Source organism: Phyllobates terribilis, unplaced genomic scaffold (genome assembly GCF_046119375.1).
Source record: "Phyllobates terribilis strain yellow unplaced genomic scaffold, ASM4611937v1 Scaffold_5__5_contigs__length_657084704, whole genome shotgun sequence".
Classification (NCBI taxonomy): Eukaryota; Metazoa; Chordata; class Amphibia; order Anura; family Dendrobatidae; genus Phyllobates; species Phyllobates terribilis.
Genome location: NW_027362765.1, coordinates 366,478,846 through 366,497,942, shown reverse-complemented (window position 1 = coordinate 366,497,942; position 19,097 = coordinate 366,478,846). Strand labels below are relative to the sequence as shown.

Below are 19,097 nucleotides of genomic sequence, written 5' to 3'. Positions count from 1 at the left end.
AAAATTGCATTTTTCTCAATCACAGAGAAAAAAAATGTGGTCAAATTAATTGCAATCAGATCCAATGTCTCTAAAAAGAACTAAACTGCCTGAGATCAGGAAGTGTTATCATGGGGGACATATGTACAAACTTCATTTTCCAAGGAAGATATTTAGTCGCTTCATAGATATTCGAGGGATCGATGATGCTTAGTGGATAATGGATATGATAAGGAACTTTTATAGAGCTTGGGTCTGTTACTCATTGCTTTATGGTAGATTCTGTGGGACTACAAGTCTCAGAATGGTTTTCATATGTACGTGGGCTTACAAAAGTTGTCACCATTAACATTAAAGTATAAGTGTTGTGTAAATCCTTGGCAGAAGTTCCATCCGTCCATTTCAGCACCATGGACAGCGCTGTCAAGAATCACAAACGTGGCCAGAAATCCCATCTTGTTGCTCATTTCTTGGACTTTCTTGTGAATCACATTAAGTGGCGCAAGAATCCTCGATGACAGTGAAGACGTCGCAGGACCCAGTCCTGGTAATTGTAGCAGACACCCTATGTAACATGTGTCATTAATAAGACATTCGCTATTATCTCTGCTGCAGATTGTGCACTTTGCTAAGAACAAGTATCTCCCACAGAGAAAATCACGAGCAGAGAAGCAGATTTGTGTTTGATTGCGGCACTAAGTACTGGAATATTCAAATAGAGCAACAGGGGGAGGGGCGGGCGCCACAATACAATGCAAAAAATTACAGGAATCGCTTGAAAATAGAAAGTCGTTTCATTGCTGGAAAAATCATTTACTTGAATGAAGAGGAAGAGCCGCAAGAAATGTTGTGGATGGAAAGATCAGAAACTGCGTGTTTGTAAATGATTTATAAAGGAAAGGAATCAGAAAATGTTACAGAGGTGGCTGTACAGTGGTGGGGAATACAGCGGAGGTTACAACAGTGGAGATTACTACAGAGGAGGTTACTACAGCAAAGACTGTTACAGTGGAAGTTGTTACAGCAGAGGTTACTACAGTGGAGGTTACTACAGCAGAGGTTACAACAGTGGAGGTTACTACAGAGGAGGTTACTACAGCAAAGACTGTTACAGTGGAAGTTGTTACAGCAGAGGTTACTACAGTGGAGGTTACTACAGTGGAGGTTACTACAGTGGAGGTTACTACAGCAAAGATTGTTACAGTGGAAGTTGTTACAGCAGAGGTTACTACAGAGGATTTTGTACAGTGGATGTTGTTACACAGAAGGAAATTAAAGCACAGGTCATTATAGTGAAGGTTGTTACAGCTGACATTGTTACTGAAATGGTTGTGCAGCAGAGGTTGTTATAGCGGAGGTTACTACAGCAAAGGTTGTTATAACAGAGGTTGTTACAGCGGAGGTTACTACAGCAGAGATTGTTACAGCGGAGGTTACTACAGCAGAGGTTGTTACAGCGGAGGTTACTACAGCAGAGGTTGTTACAGCGGAGGTTGCTACAGCGGAGGTTACTACAGCAGAGATTTTTACAGCGGAGGTTACTACAGCAGAGGTTGTTACAGTGGAGGTTACTACAGCAGAGATTGTTACAGCGGAGGTTACTACAGCTGAGGTTACTACAGCAGAGGTTGTTACAGCTGAGGTTACTACAGCAGAGGTTGTTACAGTAGTGGTTGTTACAAAGATGGTTGTACAGCAGAGGTTGTTATAACGGAGTTTGTTACAGTTGAGGTTACTACTGCAGAGCTTGTTACAGTGGAGGTTATTACAGCAGAGCTTGTTACAGTGGAGGTTACTACAGCAGAGGTTATTACAGTAGAGGTTGTTACAGCAGAGGTTATTACAGCAGAGGTTGTTACAGCAGAGGTTGTTACAGAGGAGCTTACTACAGAGGAGATTGTTACGTAGATGGTTGCACAATGGATGCTGTTGCAGAGGAGGATATTGTAGCAGCGGTCATTATACTGAAGGTTGTTACAGCTGAGATTGTTACTGAGATGGTTGTACATTAAAGGTTATTATTGCAGAGGTTGCTACAGTGTAACTGGAGGTTAAAGAAATGAGCTGGAAGTGTAACTGGAGATTGTGACACTGGAGGATATTATACCAGAGGTCATTATAGCGGAGGTTGCTACAGTAGTGGTTGTTACAAAGATGGTTGTACAGCAGAGGTTGTTATAACGGAGTTTGTTACAGTTGAGGTTACTACTGCAGAGGTTGTTACAGCAGAGGTTGTTACAGTGGAGGTTACTACAGTAAAGGTTATTACAGCGGAGGTTATTACAGCAGAGGTTGTTACAGTGGAGGTTACTACAGAGCAGATTGTTACGTAGATGGTCGCACAATGGATGCTGTTGCAGAGGAGGATATTGTAGCAGCGGTCATTATAGTGAAGGTTCTTACAGCTGAGATTGTTACTGAGATGGTTGTACATTAAAGGTTATTATTGCAGAGGTTGTTACAGTGTAACTGGAGGTTAAAGAAATGAGCTGGAAGTGTAACTGGAGGTTGTGACACTGGAGGATATTATACCAGAGATCATTATAGCGGAGGTTGTTACAGTAGTGGTTGTTACAAAGATGGTTGTACAGCAGAGGATGTTATAACGGAGTTTGTTACAGTTGAGGTTAATTAAAAAAAACCTTTTATCCCACTCTGCCGCCACTATTGCTTTGTGTGTCCTCTTTGGTGCTGGATTGCTGCACTTATCCTTTCCTGGTCAGTCCTAGGATCATATTCTGAAGTATAAGATTGGTAGTTCGGGGGTTAGAGCAAGGCGCTGGCCAAGTCACGTACAGAATGATTCAGATGCTCGCCGGTTTCTTTTGAAGTGATTCATTGCTTAAAGAAAGCAGAAAACACTGACTGGCTTTTGGCTCTGGACTGGAGTCCTCATCAAGTGAGTTTTCAGTATACACCTGACGAAGCCTCTGCTCCGGAGATGGAGGCCGGCTTGTGTATTCGTGTATCTTTAATAAAGGACTCATCTGGTATTGCAGCTCAGCCCCATTCCTGGACTCTCTCTAATCTCATATAACCCCTTTAAAGTTTATTTCCTACTTTCTACATTATACAGAAATCAACCTGAAGAGAGAAACCAAAACTGCAGAAGCCGCCATCATTTAGGCAGTCCCCGACACTATCTACAGAGGTAATATCCCATAAAAATAAGCGGAATGAGAACATGTTTTGCTAGGTACCTACAGCGGGATGACTGGATGAGCAGAAATACTTTAGCAAACATTATCTTGTCAAAATACAGCCATTACGTCTCTCCACTCCGCCCGTGATAATGGCTTTGTAATTCAATTATAGCTGCTATTTGTATTGAGGGATTTATCTTCTGCAAATATCTGCATTGGTGCGAATCTGCGACCATAAATCTTCTGCGCCGAACGAGATTATTCCGCTGAACGTTCCAGTTAGAAGCCGCACTCTTCTGTCATAACGTACACGGAGCGGCTCGGGGTAATAGAACGGTCCTACAAATAAAGGGAACTGACAGAATGGCTACGAGGCCGGAGCTCCGGGGAGCTCACAAGTGTTAGGAGAAACACATTCCCCGCATTTGGAAAGTTTTAGAAGAGCCGTTATAGGGTTGTTTCAGCAGATGAATGGCGCCACGGCGTCCCAGCACAATGTTCTTAGTTGTGAGGTGTATAAGTTCATATAGGGGATAGCGGAGCGGAGTTTGTGGCGGCACTAGAAGAAGAGGCTGAGCTGAGATGCTTTTGCAAGATAATTTGCAATCAAAGACTAATGTGATTCGATGACCACAGATCCAGTGATTCCATATGAACCATAAGACGAGTGCAAATAATGGTGCACCGGAGGTGAGAGGCGCTGGGGATGTGGCGTCCATCGGATGCTCAGCCAGGGATTGTGCACATCCAGCAGGTATCATATATAACACCTGCACAATATCCGAGAGGCGCTGATGGTTTGGCACCAGTCGGATGCTTGGTCATATATTTTGCACACCCAGCGGGTATTGCAGACATTTCATATTCTAATTAAGAACATTGGTATCCAATCCCGGCCAGGTCGCTGCATGGTATGCCTCAGACACTTGGCCAGATAGAGTGCATGCCCAGCATGTATTGTGCACAATGATGAAGATATGGCACCAATCAGACATTTGGCCAGCAGGTATAATGCACAATAATTGCCGGGTAGCTGAGAGACACTTCCATGGCACCCATCGGGTGCATGGTGAGGCAGTGTGCATGCCCAGAAGGTAGTATTGCCTGTTGGATAGGTGGGAGGCGCTGGTGATGTGGACCCATCAGATGTTTGGCCAGGTGGTGTGCACACCCAGAAGGTTTCACACACAAAAGTTGCCGGATAGCTGAAAGGCGCTGGTGATGGGGCACCTGTTGGACACTTGGCCAGGTATCATGCACGATAACTTCTGGGTGGGTGAAGTAGGATATCAGTTGTTTGGGAGGGCAGCGTGCATGCCCATCATGTATCATCAAGCAAAGAGGTGCTGGAGATGTGCCACAACTTGGATGGTTGTCCAGGTATCACGTACCTATCCTACTAATCAGGACAGGGCACATGTATGACACTCACTCATCATGCTCAATAACTGACCGACCATCAGTCAGCTGCACCTCTCAGCTGTCGAGGCAGAAATGGGAGGTGTTGGACATCCCCTCTCCCAAGCATGGGTGGTCCTCCTGACTCCTTGGTCCAGGTGCTGTGTGCAGTATTTGTTAGTAAGATCTCTTCTGATCTTCTGTGCAGCTCTTTACCATTATCATCCATGCTAGGCTCCTGCCCTTTCCTACTTTAGTTCTCACTTCAATCACCATGAAAGAACCCTCTAATACAACAGGCCCAAATTTGTCAGGAGCATCAATGTCCTGAGCGGATAATGTTCATATCTGGTTTTGTTTGTTTCTGAGGTGGAAACACTTGACCGTTCCTATTTTACGGACAGTGATGTCGGTAAGTGACCCATCCTTCCCTCTCGTATCCAGAATCGTGCCTTAATGAACTTCCACTTATTTATGAAGACTTCATGAGAAGTGAGGAGGTTGCTGGCTTATTGTAAATCCTGAGCACAATCCAGAAGCAAGGTCTTGTTGCCCGGTACTTGTAGTCCGACCTCCTGATTTTGATCCTTGGCTCGTCTTATGATTTCAGCTATGTTTTATGTTGTGATGTCTTGGACTCTGACCGTTCTCACAGTGATGGTCGGGTGCTTTGGTCCTGACTTTGCTTTTGCTACAGTCATTTCCCATCACTGACCAGTGACTACTTTGTGGACCACAACTTGGTTATCCGACCAGGAAGGTCTAGACCGCTTTGCCTGGGTTAAGGGTGGAAACTCATTTCAGCAGCTCAACTTTCCGTATTCCTGGACTCTTAAATTCTGCCCCCAGTGGATCTGGAGCTAAATAAACTAGTTCCTCAACAAGCAGCGGAAGCAATGGTGCCAGGCCATGTAACCACGTAGATGACGTCATGTCATCAGAGTGCGCCCGATATTGTGCCAACCCAATGGGGGCTGCAAGCGGAGAAGCTGCAACCGCGGGCAGGAGATGGATACTGGAGCAGACAGAGGCTTGTAAGGCCAAGTCCAGACACGGCTGAATATGTCCACCCCAGATTTCATCCCTCAAAAGCCGCTTCATTTTCCCATTATACCTGACAACATGACGGCTACAGCACACGTCGGTGATAGGACAGCGCTCTGCTTATTAAAGGAGAAGGGCGGCGCTACGAAAACAATGTAAAAAGTCAAGTTATGCTAATAATGTAGAGCAGCCGCCATCACTTTTCAGCAACTTTCTGCTACATTTCCTACAAAATGTATCAGAATTTGCTCTGGATTCCAGGAACGGAATTCTCTCAGCAAACCGTTAATGTCTGGAATGATTTCCCTAAGGGTTTGTTCACACGGAGTTTTTTTGTGAATATTTTTGGAGAAGGTTTGTCTGAAAATAAAAATCTGAAAAAATAGCTTCAAAAATACTTTAAAAACTCTTCTTAGTCATTTCTAATGTACATCCTCTTTGCTGGTCATATGTTCAGGGATTTGAACGTTTTTTTTTCCGTTTGAAGTTTCTTTCGATAGAGTCCGCTGCAAACTATTTACTGTCCACTCAAAAGGCTGCAAAAATCAATTTAGGAAAAAAAAAAAAAAAAAACTCTTCCAAATTCTTTAAAGTCACTTCAAGAAACAAAAACTCCCCAAAGAAAAAAATATTTCCTTAAGCGGTTTCCATTTAAAAACTCATCATTTTTGACTGCCTGAAAATACTCAGTGTGAACATAGCCTTTGACAGAGTTAAAAAAAAAAAAAAAAAAAAAAAATTCTAGAAAATGGCCGTAGAAAAATGCCCCACAAATAGCTGAAAAACATTTAAAAAAAAACATAAAAAAGTGCTCAGGAAATAACCAAAAACGCTAAAAAAAAGATGCTTTAGGTTTATAAAACTCCAAAGAAAATGATTGAAACATTTTCTGCTTGAAAAAAAGATATTTTCAACAATCAAAAAAAGGTGCAGTGTGAATACGCTTTTACTTCTTTTAACCACCTTGTGTGTTTTTATCCTTCCCATTAACTTGTATTGTAAGCATTGAGCATCCGCCCAGCAGAAAACACCTGAAGACTGGATATAAAAAAAAATAATAGCGCACGATTATCTATCGGTTACATTTAGTTGTGCTCGGAAATAAAGTCAACAGTCATCAAATTGGAATCAGAAAAATAGTTTGGCACAAAATTGTGAGAATAAATTGCAAAAATTGCTTTATTTGTACAGATTCCCAAAGCAAAAACAGACTTGCAAGCCAACGTTTCCACCACTTATGATCTTTCTCAAGGCAGTCTAAATGTGGAACATAAGATATAAACTAATGCCAAATACATGAGAACAAAGTATTTACAATGCAAAGCACATAATGCTTAGATTGAAAATCTTAAGACAGAGATCAACATGAATGTTGTAACATGAATATAAGTACACCCCAGGTTACATAACCATTATAATCTGAAAGGGAGCTTCATCATGAAAGTTTTAAGGGTTCTGTGGAGGAAGATTGACAGGTAAGTGTGAAGACCCGGGGTCTTCCGTGGGCATAGTACTACTCAGACAACACAGGGTGAGGGTAAAACAGTGTGGCAATACTTTATTGAACCACAAAGCGGACAATAAACACATAGAACAGTCCCAGCAAATACCCAAAATGGTGCATTACACAGTCTCACCCTTCCTTCTAAGCCCATCTGGGATAGAGCAGCTGCGACTTTGGAGACTTCCAGGGCTGACTACCTCAACCAGTGGCCCCCGCTTCTGGCGGGCCCCCACAGAGAGGAGGTAGCGGCAAGCTTAGCAAGCTAGCAGTCCATCGATGTACAAGGCCAGGAGACCCAAGGGTCCCACTCTGGCCTCTCTGAGAGTATCCCTGGGGCCAGGCAATCCGGTGGGTCCATCCTGGCAACTCCATATGTCTCCATGGGTTCTAGGCGACCGGTGGCTTCCTCCTAGCAACTCCAAAACAACATATCCATGTTGACAGGTGTCTTCTGCGTCCTCTCCTGGACTCCCCAAAATGTATCCATGTCTCTCTGATGGTGAATGGAGCAGATCCATATCTTTCCAGTCAGGGCTGTACCCTTAGGCTAGAATCATGTAGAATACAAATCTGTGTCTCTTTGGATGCCATGAAATCTATCTACTTTCCTGAAGGATGACTCTCATTCTCCTTGTAAAGTCTTTCTGAGTCTCTGTTCCAAGACTGACTCTGTCTCCAGCACTACAGACATCCATGTTTATATGTACATCTGTGTGAGGTCATCAGGCACAGGTCAGAGGTAAAGTTGCAGGGCTCAGCTATTATTGTTTGAGCTAATCTGTTTACATATTTGGCATCACAGGGGTTCTTGTAAATACACATCGTTGTTTCAGAATCAAAAAGAGCAGATAGCATTCAGGGTTATACAAATAATAGTCTGTGTTAATCAACTGAAGAAGAACACAGATTAAAGAGTCAACATAAAAGTAATGGTATGCTGCTCTTGCCATCAGAAAGTATGTCAGGCATAAAGATTTTACTCTATATCGTGAAAGTAAGCATTAAAGTTGATATTGGGTAAAATATAGGTAAAGCCAGGGGAAGGAGAGTCTGGTAAAAAGAAACAATACTGAGGTATAGAGAAATAACAAAATATCTGTTGATATATGTCCCCTTTTTGCTCCCTTTCAGATTGTAATAGTTATGTAACCTCGGGTGTACTTATATTCATGTTACAACATTTACCTTCATGTTGATCTTTGTCACTATCTATGCTTGATCGATCCGGGGCCTCACCGACACATTGCGAGGATCACACAGATGAAACGTTTCCTGACCTCCCAGGATCCATCACATTAATATTCTCACGCCGTTCTCGCCGCAGCCCAATTAAATTGATACGATGGCGAACTTTTTCTTTTTTTTCGACAGATCATTTACATTTCTTCATGGAGAGAATCCGCCTCCCGTTTCTCCATATTTCCATAATTACAATCTCGCCATCGAACGCGGGGGCGAAACCTTTATTCACTTTCTAAAACTTTCCCCTTGTAAGACGATCGCTAATAACAATAAAACGTAACATTTGTATTATTTCCTGACTACAATGTGCTGTGTACGTGTATAATGCGAATCAATGGAGCGTCAGTAATCAGCACATTTCCATTCTGCGGCACAATGCTCACACTGACTATGTACGTTAATTAGGGGCTGCCCACGCCGCTCGTCACTGGGGGGCCACGCGTTCTAGTAAACACTGACATGAATAGTCTGCGCTTCCAGCTTTTATATTGCATTAATAATCTAAAAGCCTTTTCCAAACACTAAATGGATCCCCCATAGTCACATAATGAGACGTAACCCAGCAGATCCGCAGCGCAGGGCTATAAAACCATATGCTGTGCAGGAGGAGTCTGGGGAAATTTACCCCAAATTTATTACTACGTTAGATTGGAAAATTGTCTGTGGAGCCCAGTGCAATTATTACATGATGAGTTGGGCTATTATAACTTTACAGGGAATGTCCACTATAAAACATCATTGTTTTTTTTAAAGTTATATAATTAGATGCAGATGAACATCTGTTTTAATGATACAGAGCCCCAAATCTGCTGCATGAAAGTCACCACTAGAGGGAGCTCACTGCATACAGATTTATTATTGAGTTCAATGTATAGGTTGTTATGCAGAAAGCTACGGCGCTCCCCCTAGTGGCGGCTGCAGGGAGACAGTATGTTTTATTTTTATTTTTGTCTTTGGAGCTACAATCAGGAAAAAGATAACAAAATGTTGAAAATATTAACATGCAATTTAAAGTCATGTTATCACCAGCAATGACTACCATTTACATCTATGGCTGTATCCTACAACTCCTCTCTACCAGAGACTCCTAAATGTTACATGTCATTTATAGCATTGCTGTCCCCTTATGTGACCTCTAAGGCCTCCTTAGGTACCCGGGAATGGTACATCCTCTATAACTCTATAGCTAGATCACTAAAATGCATAACCTTTAAGTAGGAGGAGCTGGAGACAGAAACATTCAGGCACTGAAAGCTGGAAAGAGGTAAATATTTAACCCTATCATAGCAAAAAGTTTGATCTAAACTGAAAGCAGAAAGGAATTTTGCAGATATTAGGATAGTAGATTTCTAGGTACTACCCTGCCAGGACCTTCTTCCCCAATGATATCACAAGAGAATGACATGACTGCAGTTTTTGCTTTAGGGCAATGACGTTATTCTTAGAGTGGCCTGAGGTGGACATATGTGGAATGACTTGGCCACGTGTGAAGTGAGGAGAACCCGGGGCGCAGGATCTGATCATACAGGTTTGCAGTTGGAATACAGAGACCATGAGACCAAACCAAAGCAAAGGTACCATTCTATATATCAGGATCTTACCAATAAAATCGATTTGGTGCCACTGATTCACTTAGAAGCAGCCAGCGTCTTCCAAACTCTGATGAGCTGTACAACTGGGGGAGAGAAAGACGAAACGAGTCATGATTAACCAAATGAGGCCGACAAGTCTCACCGCAGCAGAGGACGTCTCTGCCTCTCAATACTGAGTAGGGATTCAGGACGGCGCTCCTGGACAGAAACCCAAAATAAAAGATGATCACCTGTTGTCCTGCAGCTAAAACTCTCAGAGATCACATGTGATCGCTGGGGGGGGGACCTGCCAATAAGTGTTCAATTCTTCCACAGCGCCACCAACAGGGGAAATTAAGCATTACATAATATTTTACCTCCATTCACATCTTCACATTTGACACCGAAACGGGTAAACTTGTCTTCACGTGAATGAACAGATCACTGGACATCTGAGGATCTGTACACTCCTCTGAAATACTCGGTGCTGCTGTGCTCCCTGCAACTTCCACATTGCAACTAAAGGTGCATCTCACTAAATTACAATATCATCAAAAAGTTAATTTATTTCAGTTCTTCAATACAAAAAGTGAAACTCCTATATTATATAGAGTCATTACACACAGAGGGATCTATTATATAGAGTCATTACACGCAGAGGGATCTATTATATAGAGTCATTACACACAGAGGGATCTATTATATAGAGTCATTACACACAGAGGGATCTATTATATAGAGTCATTACACACAGAGGGATCTATTATATAGAGTCATTACACACAGAGGGATCTATTATATACAGTCATTACACACAGAGGGATCTATTATATAGAGTCATTACACACAGAGGGATCTATTATATAGAGTCATTACACACAGAGGGATCTATTATATAGAGTCATTACACACAGAGGGATCTATTATATAGAGTCATTACACACAGAGTGATCTATTATATAGAGTCATTACACACAGAGGGATCTATTATATAGAGTCATTACACACAGAGGGATCTATTATATAGAGTCATTACACACAGAGGGATCTATTATATAGAGTCATTACACACAGAGGGATCTATTATAGAGTCATTACACACAGAGGGATCTTTTATATAGAGTCATTACACACAGAGGGATCTATTATATAGAGTCATTGCACACAGAGGGATCTATTATATAGAGTCATTACACACAGAGGGATCTATTATATAGAGTTATTACACACAGAGGGATCTATTATATAGAGTCATTCCACACAGAGGGATCTATTATATAGAGTCATTACACACAGAGGGATCTATTATATAGAGTCATTCCACACAGAGGGATCTATTATATAGAGTCATTCCACACAGAGGGATCTATTATATAGAGTCATTCCACACAGAGGGATCTATTATATAGAGTAATTACACACAGAGGGATCTATTATAGAGTCATTACACACAGAGGGATCTATTATATAGAGTCATTACACACAGAGGGATCTATTATATAGAGTCATTGCACACAGAGGGATCTATTATATAGAGTCATTACACACAGAGGGATCTATTATATAGAGTCATTACACACAGAGGGATCTATTATATAGAGTCATTACACACAGAGGGATCTATTATATAGAGTCATCACACGCAGAGGGATCTATTATATAGAGTCATTACACACAGAGTGATCTATTATATAGAGTCATTACACACAGAGGGATCTATTATATAGAGTCATTACACACAGAGGGATCTATTATATAGAGTCATTACACACAGAGGGATCTATTATATAGAGTCATTACACACAGAGGGATCTATTATATAGAGTCATTACACAGAGAGGGATCTATTATATAGAGTCATTACACACAGAGGGATCTATTATATAGAGTCATTACACACAGAGGGATCTATTATATAGAGTCATTACACACAGAGGGATCTATTATATAGAGTCATTACACACAGAGGGATCTATTATATAGAGTCATTACACACAGAGGGATCTATTATATAGAGTCATTACACACAGAGGGATCTATTATATAGAGTCATTACACACAGAGGGATCTATTATATAGAGTCATTACACACAGAGCGATCTATTATATAGAGTCATTACACAGAGGGATCTATTATATAGAGTCATTACACACAGAGGGATCTATTATATAGAGTCATTAATAGATCCCTCTGTGTGTAATGACTCTATATAATAGATCCCTCTGTGTGTAATGACTCTATATAATAGATCCCTCTGTGTAATGACTCTATATAATAGATCCCTCTGCGTGTAGTGACTCTATATAATAGATCCCTTTGTGTGTAATGACTCTATATAATAGATCCCTCTGTGTGTAATGACTCTATATAATAGATCCCTCTATGTGTAATGACTCTATATAATAGATCCCTCTGTGTAATGACTCTATATAATAGATCCCTCTGTGTGTAATGACTCTATATAATAGATCCCTCTGTGTGTAATGACTCTATATAATAGATACCTCTGTGTGTAATAACTCTATATAATAGATCCATCTGTGTGTAATGACTCTATATAATAGATCCCTCTGTGTGTAATGACTCTATATAATAGATCCCTCTGTGTGTAATGACTCTATATAATAGATCCCTCTGTGTGTAATGACTCTATATAATAGATCCCTGTGTGTAATGACTCTATATAATAGATCCCTCTGTGTGTAATGACTCTATATAATAGATCCCTGTGTGTAATGACTCTATATAATAGATCCCTCTGTGTGTAATGACTCTATATAATAGATCCCTCTGTGTGTAATGACTCTATATAATAGATCCCTGTGTGTAATGACTTTATATAATAGATCCCTCTGTGTGTAATGACTCTATATAATAGATCCCTGTGTGTAATGACTCTATATAATAGATCCCTCTGTGTGTAATGACTCTATATAATAGATCCCTCTGTGTGTAATGACTCTATATAATAGATCCCTCTGTGTGTAATGACTCTATATAATAGATCCCTCTGTGTGTAATGACTCTATATAATAGATCCCTCTGTGTGTAATGACTCTATATAATAGATCCCTCTGTGTGTAATAACTCTATATAATAGATCCCTCTGTGTGTAATAACTCTATATAATAGATCCCTGTGTGTAATGACTCTATATAATAGATCGCTCTGTGTGTAATGACTCTATATAATAGATCACTCTGTGTGTAATGACTCTATATAATAGATCCCTCTGTGTGTAATGACTCTATATAATAGATCCCTCTGTGTAGTGACTCTATATAATAGATCCCTCTGTGTGTAATGACTCTATATAATAGATCCCTCTGTGTGTAATGACTCTATATAATAGATCCCTCTGTGTGTAATGACTCTATATAATAGATCCCTGTGTGTAATGACTCTATATAATAGATCCCTCTGTGTGTAATGACTCTATATAATAGATCCCTGTGTGTAATGACTCTATATAATAGATCCCTCTGTGTGTAATGACTCTATATAATAGATCCCTCTGTGTGTAATGACTCTATATAATAGATCCCTGTGTGTAATGACTCTATATAATAGATCCCTCTGTGTGTAATGACTCTATATAATAGATCCCTGTGTGTAATGACTCTATATAATAGATCCCTCTGTGTGTAATGACTCTATATAATAGATCCCTCTGTGTGTAATGACTCTATATAATAGATCCCTCTGTGTGTAATGACTCTATATAATAGATCCCTCTGTGTGTAATGACTCTATATAATAGATCCCTCTGTGTGTAATGACTCTATATAATAGATCCCTCTGCGTGTAATGACTCTATATAATAGATCCCTCTGCGTGTAATGACTCTATATAATAGATCCCTCTGTGTGTAATGACTCTATATAATAGATCCCTGTGTGTAATGACTCTATATAATAGATCCCTGTGTGTAATGACTCTATATAATAGATCCCTCTGTGTGTAATGACTCCATATAATAGATCCCTCTGCGTGTAATGACTCTATATAATAGATCCCTCTGTGTGTAATGACTCTATATAATAGATCCCTGTGTGTAATGACTCTATATAATAGATCCCTCTGTGTGTAATGACTCTATATAATAGATCCCTGTGTGTAATGACTCTATATAATAGATCCCTCTGTGTGTAATGACTCTATATAATATATCACTCTGTGTGTAATGATTCTATATAATAGATCCCTCTGTGTGTAATGACTCTATATAATAGATCCCTCTGTGTGTAATGACTCTATATAATAGATCCCTCTGTGTGTAATGACTCTATATAATAGATCCCTCTGCGTGTAATGACTCTATATAATAGATCCCTCTGTGTGTAATGACTCTATATAATAGATCCCTCTGTGTGTAATGACTCTATATAATAGATCCCTCTGTGTGTAATGACTCTATATAGTAGATCCCTCTGTGTGTAATGACTCTATACAATAGATCCCTCTGCGTGTAATGACTATATAATAGATCCCTCTGCGTGTAATGACTCTATATAATAGATCCCTCTGTGTGTAATGACTCTATATAATAGATCCCTCTGTGTGTAATGACTCTATATAATATAGGAGTTTCACTTTTTGCATTGAAGAACTGAAATAAATTAACGTTTTGATGATATTCTAATTTAGTGAGATGCACCTGTATAACTCTGACTCATTACTTTCCTGAATTACTCTGTGTCTTTGCTCCTTCTGTTATTTAACTGAACCTCCCACTAAGATTGACGCGCTGTTTCCTGAAATACTCTGTGCTTCTGCAAACTTTAACCCTTTCAATACATAACTCTTAATCTGAAATCTTTGAAGGTTTCTTTGCATTCAGTCTTGGACTCCATTACCTTCTGGTCTTGGCTGTAGGCTAGAATCCAGTCCTCTTGTTTGGGATGAAACAGCAGGCTCTGGATGTAGAAGTTGAGTCTGTATTTCTGATAGGTGGCCCCTTCATCCGAGCTGATCATGAGGCTGCTCTCAATCTCCGGGTCAGTCAGGAGCATAATCTGCAGAAAGGAGGAAGGAGAAGATGGCGTATATCACTTTGTAACTATTTTTTTAATGGTCTGATACACAATAAAAGTTTTTTTTTAACATTTAAAGTATACAGCTCCAAAGCAGCTTTATGTGTCTTCCTGGCAAGAGACTACGACAAACCCAACGCAGCCTAATACCGCAGACATGCGTCCTTCAATCTACCACTGCCATTCAGAAAGTTACCATGGAGACACATAGGTCTGCATAGGAGCTGTATACACAAAACGGAAGGAGATTTTCTAATATTTTCCATGTTCAGTTTGGTTGTAAACTTTTCCATTTCTATAGTTACTTTATTCGAGCCAGGATCCTCATAGTAAACCGCTGATACAATGTTTCTATTCCTTCTCCAAAGACCTAGCAACACAATAACTAATTTATAGCGACTGTTCCTAACATTAAAATTCTAATCAGAGCCAAGTGAGAATTACGGGATAATCTGGCGCTGCATTATTTATGACATTGTGCTCCGCAGTTTGCCTTTTGTATTGTGTAAAGGATAGAAAAATTAATAAAAGAGAATTAGCCTCTAAAATCCAATTCAGATTGTGCATATTAATGAAATCGTACGCATTTCTGCTTCGTCAGGGTCTGCACTCTTTAACTCGGCAATAATGTGCGCCGTCACTTTAAATTTTTTGTGAACACCGTCATTTTAACGATCGGATCAGTTCATTGCCGCTAACGACAATGTAACCTGTCCCAAGACGCTCGCTAGCAAAGCCCGGAGGGAAATTGCAGCACGAGAGGAGAAGCGGTGAGGAGTCAATAGCGGATATGTTAATGGCTGCACGGAGAAATCAGTCAATGAATTATCTATTACAGGGGGGCAAAGCAACCAGAAAAGATGCTCATGGAACCATTCACGGCAAATGGGAGAACTAAAAGCCCCAGCATGGCCATAGAGGTGCAATATAGTTATGTGTTTCTGGAAAAGCTGTGTGACACACAAGGATGACTAATGCAATGAAAGGGTGTTGTGCTGGGGGCTTCAGACCCCCCATCACTGACCCAAGGTGGGGTAACACGCTCAGGGTTTGCTGTCTTTACATTCCTAATGTCGGGGGCGGCCATTGTACCCATGGGGTACACATACAAACAAGCACTAAGGAAATAACTACGTTCTGACTCTTTGAATATGGCAACAGAAATACAAATGTATTCATTTTATTTATTTATTTTTCCTAAAAGAATGGATTTTATTGAACAAAAATAAGGAAACAAAGTAGCAGCAACGATTCACTTATCCCATAGGGCGAACGCTGTAAAAAAAGCAAAACCTACAAAACTCTATCGAAAAAAAAAAGTTAATAAAAGTTTTTCTCCATGCGAATGTAGCGCTCCGAGGGTTCGGTCGCTACAGAGGTATTGCATCTCATCCAGGGGTGTGATATCTCACTTACAGGTAAGGATGGAGTGTGGCTCAGGACCCTAACACCCACATGCACTACACCACATTTCCGGGGGACAGGGCGACAATGCTCCCGGGTGTGAGCACAACTGTCCCTGTCCCCGGCTGGAGTGGGGGGGGGGAACACCTAGAAAGGGGGAACCCGGTAGTATGTGGGTGGGGAGAGTAGATCCCGGGTGCACTGTATAGGGGAGTATAAATGGTGGGCACCATCTTAGAGTAGGAGGAGAAAGGAGTAGAAAGTGAGAGAGAGCAGAGAGAGAGAAGGAGGCTGGGAGCAGAGGCTCTGCATGGGCTCTGCTCCGCAGGCAGGCCACGTCTTAAGGCCTGGGCCTGGAGGAGAACGAAGGAAGGGAGAAGAACGGACGAAGCTCTAAGAGAAGACCGAAGGGACCCCAGGGGTGCGGACCGGCCAGCCACCACCGCACGCCCGCCGCTACCAGAGTAGGGGGGTCAGGCCAAGAAAAGGGAACCGGATCCCTCATCTAGTGGAGGAGAGCAACTACCCTCAGCTAGCAACCGGAGGCCGTGGCATTGCACGTGTTACGGCCCCTCACTACACCCGTTAGGAAGGCACCATATAGGACCCAGGGAAACGGAACATACTTTTGCCCGCCAAGGCCCGAGGCAGCTGGACAGAAACGTGGTCAATTGTGGGGTACAACAGGCCAGAGAAAGGACACACGAAGAGGGGCCTGAAAAGCATTCCAAAGGTACCTGGGAGTTGGCCGAGCCCCTCACCTGGTGAGCACAGCACGACGTGGGCAGCCATCATCTGCAGAAGTGGCTTGGAGTGTAAAACTGTGAGTAAAGACCCTGGACTGCATCACTGGACTCTGAGTCATTACTGCTGCGCCCACGCACCACAACCCTCACCATCTATAGACGCTGCCCTGAGGCTATACTCCTCCCATGGGGAGTTATACTACCCTCTGCTGCGCACACAACATCAGCCTCAGCGGTCTGCCCTGCAGCGGCGGTTCTCAGTGACCGCAATCCACGGGTGGCGTAGTCGGACATTTAAACCTTACAAAACCCAAATAAACAGATCCGCCACTGGTTTGACCGCCCTGAGCCATGGGACCGAGTCGCCGCCACGGAGACTACAACCCCCAGCGTTACACAGAGACTCGGTTCCGGGTATTTCCCCTACACACACAGCCCCAGGGGGCGCATCACGATCTGTAACCAAAATTGATACCTTCAGAAAATACAACTTGCCCCCCCCTCCTCCCGCAGACTAAGTATAAGCACGGGTGATGCTGAGTGCTGTCCCTCTGGAGACTACGGAAGTCGCCACCATTTGATCTTTAGTATCTAGAACAGATCAGACGTGAACATGCTGAGACTTGTAGTCACTGCAGCTGCCGAGCCGCACAGTGTCTCATGGCCGCCTCCATAGAGGTCAATGTTATTTGATCTTCCACATCAAGGAGAGAAAGAACAAGGATAGGATGACGTGCGGACTTATTACAGAGGCAGAGGAATAATGAGCGGGAGGGAGGAAGGAGAACGCTAATGTCTTATGTCTGCGGCCACCTATCAATCGCTCAGCTCTTTCCAAGTTGTATCTAAAACGTTCTGGCTCCTTTATAAACCCACTTGTAATAAGGATCCTTGATAATAACGAATCACAAAGTGTCCCCCTGCTGAGACCCCCGGCGATCAGCTGTCATCTGTAGAGAAACTTGGTGGTGTCTCATTTCCAAGCAGCGCTCCTACAGGGGAAGTTAGGTATAACATGGTTATGAGTAAATTGAATCTTACAAAACTTCAGATTCTCCTGAACCCAAATTATTTTGCAATTCAATTTTCTCAAATGAAGCAAAGAAGAAGGACATTTTTAATTAAATTAAACATTTTTGATGGCCCATCCTTCACCTATCCTGGTGCCGCAGCTCCACACCCGGTCTTCTGCTGACTCCTTACCTTTCTCCATCTTCAGTCTTCTCTACCATTTTCACTCTCTGGCGCCTCCAGCACTTGCTAAGCCTTAAGTGGTGCCATGACATTACGGGGAGGAACGTTGGGTGAGACCTAATCAGCACTGGAGGCCTCAAAGAGTGAAGAAGACTGAAAACAGAAGGGAGATAAGAAACGATCCAATGGAGGAGGTCTGGGGGGGAGTTTCAAGGACAGGGTAAATGAGTGGAAAGTTGAATTTTTTTTTTACTTTATTATTTTTTTTAACCTATCCATTTGTTATACTCTTGGCTTTGGAGAGACCTCAGAGAGTAACAAATGGATTTTACCAGCAATTCCATTGACGTAGAATAAAATCAAAGTAAATTGAATTTCTTGGCTGAATTTGAGAAAATCCAACCAATCGAGTTTCGGGATATTTGCTCCTCTCTAGTGCCCACACATGTGAATGGGTCATCCGTGTAATACAGGACAAGTCCTCTCAATTCAGGACAAGTCCTCCCGATACAGGACAAGTCCTCTCGATACAGGACAAGTCCTCTCGATACAGGACAAGTCCTCCCGATTCAGGGCAAGTCCTCCCGATTCAGGGCAAGTCCTCCCGATACAGGACAAGTCCTCCCGATACAGGACAAGTCCTCCCGATACAGGACAAGTCCTCCCGATACAGGACAAGTCCTCCCGATACAGGACAAGTCCTCTCGATACAGGACAAGTCCTCCCGATACAGGACAAGTCCTCTCGATACAGGACAAGTCCTCTCGATACAGGACAAGTCCTCCCGATACAGGACAAGTCCTCCCGATACAGGACAAGTCCTCTCGATACAGGACAA

The 19,097-nt window shown here is 42.0% G+C and overlaps 1 protein-coding gene across 3 annotated transcripts in view; it reads right to left on the bottom strand.

Moving 5' to 3' along the window:
• The window catches only part of SORCS1 (sortilin related VPS10 domain containing receptor 1), a 951,041-nt gene that overhangs the window by 262,244 nt on the left and 669,700 nt on the right, over window positions 1–19,097 (bottom strand). For all 3 annotated transcript variants that reach the window (XM_073684756.1, XM_073684757.1, XM_073684758.1), the window contains exons 4-5: window positions 14,739–14,897; window positions 9,912–9,985 (exon numbers count right to left, since the gene is read on the bottom strand). In XM_073684756.1, the coding sequence (XP_073540857.1) occupies window positions 9,912–9,985; window positions 14,739–14,897 (233 nt within the window). The remainder of the gene's footprint in view (window positions 1–9,911; window positions 9,986–14,738; window positions 14,898–19,097) is intronic.